Source organism: Grammomys surdaster, unplaced genomic scaffold, assembly GCF_004785775.1.
Source record: "Grammomys surdaster isolate TR1022 unplaced genomic scaffold, NIH_TR_1.0 125548, whole genome shotgun sequence".
Classification (NCBI taxonomy): domain Eukaryota; kingdom Metazoa; phylum Chordata; class Mammalia; order Rodentia; family Muridae; genus Grammomys; species Grammomys surdaster.
The window spans coordinates 1,141,258-1,147,881 of record NW_021620397.1 but is presented as its reverse complement, the minus strand read 5'-3'; the positions used below and the strand labels follow the sequence as shown (position 1 = coordinate 1,147,881).

The 6,624-nt window shown below is 42.1% G+C and overlaps 1 protein-coding gene across 2 annotated transcripts in view; it reads right to left on the bottom strand.

The window, feature by feature from the left end:
• Mon2 (MON2 homolog, regulator of endosome-to-Golgi trafficking) overlaps positions 1 to 6,624 on the bottom strand; it is a 77,497-nt gene that overhangs the window by 30,894 nt on the left and 39,979 nt on the right. For both annotated transcript variants that reach the window (XM_028786546.1, XM_028786547.1), the window contains exons 16-21: positions 4,621 to 4,725; positions 4,224 to 4,304; positions 4,071 to 4,144; positions 3,897 to 3,987; positions 2,317 to 2,418; positions 1,132 to 1,242 (exon numbers count right to left, since the gene is read on the bottom strand). In XM_028786546.1, coding sequence (XP_028642379.1) covers positions 1,132 to 1,242; positions 2,317 to 2,418; positions 3,897 to 3,987; positions 4,071 to 4,144; positions 4,224 to 4,304; positions 4,621 to 4,725 — 564 coding nt within the window. The remainder of the gene's footprint in view (positions 1 to 1,131; positions 1,243 to 2,316; positions 2,419 to 3,896; positions 3,988 to 4,070; positions 4,145 to 4,223; positions 4,305 to 4,620; positions 4,726 to 6,624) is intronic.

Genomic DNA, 6,624 nt, shown 5'->3' with positions numbered 1-6,624 from the left:
GAGAGGGAGAGGGAGAGGGAGAGGGAGAGGGAGAGGGAGAGGGAGAGAGGGAGAGAGGGAGAGAGGGAGAGAGGGAGAGAGGGAGATGGAGAGGGAGGAGACCAGTCACTGCTCCAGGGTGATAGTCACCAGCGCTGTGCTGAGTTCATGTGTACACCACACCTACCAGACAGTGAGAAGATAAGGAGAGTGCGAATGGCCGACAGACACTGAAGTTCACTCAGTGTTGAAACCCTGAAACTTCAGTGAACTTAAGAACAAACAAAAACCCAACTGTAAAATAGGTGTGAATGGCAAAAATCCTGCAAGTATAAAGTAACAAAATTATTTAACAATGTAATTTATTTCACTGCAGCTGGGGCCTCGGGGAGTAAGCATGAGCACCTGAGTCCAGACCCACATAAACAGACAGGCGGTGTGGCAACCATCCTCAGCCCTGGCGCTCACTGGTGTCTGTGGGCGGAGCAGTCCTGCTGCTGCACTGGGGAGCTCCAGCCTCACTCCAGCCTCACCCGAGACACTGTCTCAGAGTGAAACAAGCTGGGCCTGCTGGTGCTGCAGGCCTCTGATCTAAGCGAGTGCTCGAGAGGCAGAAGCTTGAGTTCGAGGCCAGCCTGGTCTACAAAAAGTAAAGTGAGCCGTAGTAGAGGAAGGCATGCACTGTGACCTCTGACCTCCACACAACGCACAGCTGCCGCTACACGTGCTTTGTCCCTGGGTAAGTGTAGTGAGAGGGAAGGGTCAGAGCTGCAGGGACAGGGCAAGAGGCCCCAGAATGAAGTGTCAGCCCTTCATGAGGGCAACTCCAGCACACTTGTTAACTTAATTCAGCATCGTTTAGATATTTTTTCTGAAGACTACCCTAAAAACGATCCATAGCCTACATGTAAAATAGAGACTTAAGTTTAAGAATTCTGTTTTAGATATTGGCTTGGTGGCACATATCCTAAAATCCCAGCACTCTGGAGGTAAGGAAAGGAGGCCCAAGAATTCAAGGTCATCCTTGGCTATAAACTGAGGCTAGCCTGCGCTACATAAGACAGTCTCACAAAGAAGATTTATAGTAGAATATCATGAGGTGATATTAATATAAAACCACATCTGTGAGTAATCAGCCAGCACGGCTTTTACCTGGTTCTGTGAAAGTGGAGGCTCATGGTTAAACGTTAGCCCTGCTTTAATGAGGGACGTCAAAGCCTCTGCGCCCCACTCTCTCATCCGAGAGTTTGGATGCTGGCAGACCTGAAGAAACACACATTGAATAAAATTATATTCAATTATACACATAAGGCGAGAAACACACATTAACCTGAGAACAAAAAAACTAAAAAACAAAAAACAAAACAGTATTGCAGCTTTTGTTATTCTTTTACAACTTAAAAATATTATGTACTCACTTAAAAGTAAAAGAAAATTTGTATCTAAAAATGTTCTGTACGCTTACCTTCTGAATAAAGGCAAGGAAAGCAAGAAAGAAAAAACAAAAGGCAAAAGATGAAATTTATATAAGTCATAGGAAAGGAAGGAGGGTGTCTCAGGAGACAAAGCCGCTAACTCTAACAGTTCTTCTGTTCTTCTTTCCCAGTGGCCCTGGGGTTGAAGCCTTCAGCACATGATAAATACTTCAGTTTACACAACACTATCTGAGGTCAGTCTCACCTAGGAGGCTGGCTAAATCAGAAAGCAATCTGATTTATTAGTAACACCCTTTGTTAGTAGATTTAATCCCAATAAGATGGGTAAAATCTTAGGAATGAAGGGCAGTATCCTTCCCTCTCAGGCTTCTAAGACGACATGAAATGATTGTGGTCCCCACACTCCACGCAAGCACGTGTGCCAGCAGAAGCCACTGCAGTTGAATGCCAGCTCACTATCAAGGCAAGTCAAGCTGAAGAAAAGCTGTCTCCATCGGATCCTCTCACTCTCACTGTGACCTAGTGGCAGCATGACAGCTCTCTCTCCTCTCCTGCGACCTCCACTGTAGCAAAACTGTGAACAAGTTATTTGTAACTCACTCTCATCCCAAACTGCTTCAAAACTTCAGAACTACCTGAAATCGAGGCGACCAAGAGACTGTGATCGAAGGAAGCAGGTGCTAGCACACAGGTGACAGCACCGCCATTTTACAAGTTAACATTTACCCACTGTCTACATGATAAACCCTTCCCCAAGCTAAGTATTGCACACCTACAGTCCTCCGATAAATACACCGCGTGAGGAAGGGGGCGGGGAGGCTGATACGTCATTAGGCTGGATCCTAAGATCAATGGACATTTTATCAGTAAACAATGATAGTATTTAAGCAAGACACTTCACCTCAAGTAGATGGCCAGTCAGAGGTCTCCATAAAATCTCTATTCTGTGCATATTAACTAGACCAGTTTCTAACAGCTTGGCAACAGCAAAAAGAGATGGTTCCTAAGGAGGAAACATATTACACTTTGAAACATTGAAGAGAATTCTGTGATGACCATGAATAAAATAGAACATTACAGTGATTAAATGATGATGAGTTTGTATCTATAAAGTTAGCAGGAAATACAGCAGAATCTATGATCAGGAGACAAGTCTTTCTGCCACCCTAGAACAGCTCCTAAAGTTACCACCAAACCACATTGGCACAAAAGTGAATAAGTTACAGATCTTAAAGACCTACAAATCTAATTTTTTAAAAAAAAGTCTGTATTCTTAATATTTTTGTGGTGTTGAAAACATGGAAATGTTTGACAGTATCTTTTTCTTTCCTAATAAAAGCCAGTATGCTAAGTTACATTGGAGATTTACGACAAATGTAACATGAGCTAATCCATAGATACCCTAAGAATTATAGAAAATTGCTATTTACGGAGAAATAAGGTATAAGTTTAAACTGAAAGCTACAAAGTTTTAACTGCCTGCTATCTCATCTTGATTAGGCCACTGAATAGCTGCGTAACTTACAAAAATTACAGTATCCACTGAAAATTTTAATGTAGAAAATGGAGATAATAGAATACAATTAGACTGTGTCAGAAAGTAAGTCCCCCCCAAGCAATGACTACCTAGGATCACCACGTCTCTTTCCCCTCATTAAATGGGGTATACATCATCATGATTTGCAGCATTTCAAAGAACAAATACATGCCCTGGATTCATACCTGAAGAATTTTTACAGAAGTTTTAACAACTTTTTTGTTTGTTTGTTTTTTCAAAGCAAGATTGGGTTTCTCTGTGTATCCCTGGCTGACCTAGAACTCACTCTGTAGACCAAGCTGGCCTTGAACTCAGAAATCCGCCTGCCTCTGCCTCCCAAGTGCTGGGATTAAAGGCGTGCGCCACCACCGCCTGGCTCAAAAAGCTATTTCTAAAAGACGGTTAAGTTCAATTTTTTCTGTGCTTTACAACTTTAATACAAAATATTGAGTACTAAAAGAAATGTTTTTGAATGCTAATATTCATAAATCCTGTCCTATTTGCTCAATTAATGGACAATGAAAATGTTTCCTTTCAAAGTGAACAATCATTATCTTCAGAAGAAACAATTAGTTCCTGATTTTCCCTCTCAGTGAGGGCAAACCACCACCCAGTCTGCAGCACAGTTCCCAAGTGCAGTCTTGGACGGCCCACACCGTAAGCGGCAAGCGCCAGCACGGTCAGGACAGTTTATGAGAGCTATGTGTAAACGCTGTGCTGCATTAGTTATAAAATATAAGAATATCCCGCATACAAGAGAGAAGGAACATAACTTTAAACCAACTGCACACTTGGACACATCACAAGCTACGCCATGCCTCTTTACTCCTCCGCTACAAATGGTACCTGACAGGCCACTGTGACCAAAGCCCTAGTCCTGCCAATCAAACACTAGGGTGACTTATGTACCTCGTATAACTAAAAAGAAATGTACATTACCACACCTTATTATTTCCATAGGCCATATCCATTGCTTCTAGAGATAAGGAACAAAGTGCATTTATTAAATGATGCAAAGATACGTCATCAAGATACCTAAAATGAAAATGAAAAAGACAATTTCATCTCAAATATACAGCTGCAAACAATGTGGCTGTCAGTTTACAACGCGGACTTACTGTGAGCTTTCAAACAGTCTAGAGAGGATGTTGGAGATCACTGGCAAGTCTGTCATCACCGCTGTTGTCAGAACCTAAAGGAAGGGTGCCATCAATGTGGAGCCTGCATGACGGTTCAGGAAGCACCCACTGATCACAGGGGCTGCCACTTACTGTACTGGGCCCTTCTACCGCTCTGCCAGGCTTCAAGGCACCACCACTGCTAGGCTTTAGTCCCAGAATCCACACAAGATGCTGAAAAGTAAAACAAGATAAAACTGTAAACATTCTAATAACCAAAATCAATGGTAATAGCTAGCAATAAAAACTAAAATCAGTAATATCCTAATAATTAGAGTCAAAGTAATTAGCACCATTCGTATGAAGTAATTCCAGCGTGCACAAGCAGGAGTTTACGGCACTGTAAATGGTCCCTCACTTCCTAACACATTCCACGAGTTCCCTCCTCACCACTTCCCCCGCTCCATCTCCATCAGGCCTTCCCGAAGGACCAGCAGGCATGGTTTACCTATTAGCTGTGATAAATCTAGAATCCAATACTGCAACATACCTGAAGAGTTGCCAAAACAAGTTGCCACGATGTCCCGAGAACAGCACCATGACAGTGTGCCAGGTTCAGTAGAGTCCTCATGCACTGGATATTTTTGGAAGTCAGCTATGTTGAAAAGAGACAGATTTGTAGCAAATGCTATAGATTCTTAAAACTGACAGTTTGTAAAGCATCATGAATGCATTCAAAGACTGTCTTAAATAAAAACCAAGAATACTAACAAAAGAAGTTTGGATGGTTTTATAAAACACAAAGTTGTGTTTCCAGGGCTAGAGTGACCATTCACTGAGTAAAGTGTTCGCTACATTGCTGAGGGCCATGCAAGAGGAATGACAAATGGCTTTACAACTCATGGAATGCGGCCCACCATACCCACATGGGTGAGCCTCAGTGTGCAGAGCCCCGAGGACATGTCCTGAGGACGTCAGGCTGTGTGGAATTCTGCTCTGCTTGCTGCCCTCACATCCCTCTTCATCTAAGAATTGTATGAAAACTCTAAGGAGGCTTCCAGTCCCTCACTGGGCAGTGTCTCTGGCACTCACAATAATAGTGCTTGATCTCTTTCAGGCATTGCTGCTGGAGCAGATTAATGACTCAATCACCACCCTAGAGAAGAACTTAGAGATGGAAATTATCAGCTATGACCACCACCCTTAGAAAACATTTGGAAAAATGCAATTGTTAATAAAGCTAGGTTGAGATGTTTTTACTACTGGTTCTGATGTAGAAAATCTTAGAAAACAAACTAAGTTCAGAAAGGCACACTCTTATTAGTTAAGCTAGGGACCTTTTATGGTCAGGGAACAAGAACAACGGCAGCACTGGCTGACGTGACTCTCACTGAGGCTGGGCTGGTGATGACTGATTTCTTATACCCATTTTTGCCTTTAGCTTCCTGACATGATTTATTGAGAATTGCTGAGGAGTAGAAGTGCACCTGAGGACTTAAGGGAGATATGACTGATGTTTATATAAAAGTTTAGATTTGTGATTCTTTTAAGAATTTTATAACATTACTTTTAAAGATAAATAATAAACTAATTAATCCTTTTTTTGTAACCACAAATTGCTGCCTGCCAGTCAGAGAAGCTGGCTGAGAACACTGCCTTGCTTGCTTTCACTTTGTTAATGTCTTACAAGTTGCTTAGCTATGAATATACATGGGTTTTGGGGAATAATTTGTTTTCTTTACCTATACTACTTATTGTTATTTCTTGTAAAGGTATAGGGAAATACATTGTTTTTTCATAACCATTTACTAGAAGAAAACTAAAATGTAACCATATTAGCTTGAAAGACTTTGCTGGGATATATAAATTATGGAAGAAAGAATAAAGTGTGGAGGGCTGGAAAATTGTTCCTTCCATCCACCAACTGTGTGTGTGTGTGTGTGTGTGTGTGTGTGTGTAAAGCTTGTCTGGGTGTGTGTTGGAGCTTGCTCCATCTACCAACTGTGTGTGTGTGTATGTATGTATGTATGTATGTATGTACGTATGTACGTACGTACGTATATGTGTGAAATGCTTGGAGCCTGCTTGCTGGAGCTTTGCTCTAACCATCCTAGTGTGGTTGTATATATGTCTATCTGTAGGTCTGTCTGCTTGTATGTATACGTGTAGGTTTATATTTGTGTGTATAAAGTTATCGGACTCTGCCTTTTGTTTCATCCACTCTGTGTGTGTGAGAGTGCGTGTGTGCATGTGTGCGTGTGCGTGAGAGAGAGAGAGAGAGAGAGAGAGAGAGAGAGAGAGAGAGAGAGAGAAAGAATTTTTTCTCTTTCCTTCTTTCTCACCAGCCCCAAGGAGTTATAAGAGTTCATAGTTTTTCTGGTGGCCACAGGGAATATCAGCCCCAGTAAATTAAACTTTGTTCTCTCATTAAAAAGTCTGCTGAGTAACTTCTCTGATCGCACTGGGATCATCCCCTGTAGGTATCTGAACCCGGCACCATCAGCAACTCTAAGCACGACCCCCCCAAAAAACTGCACGCCTCAGTTTACCCACC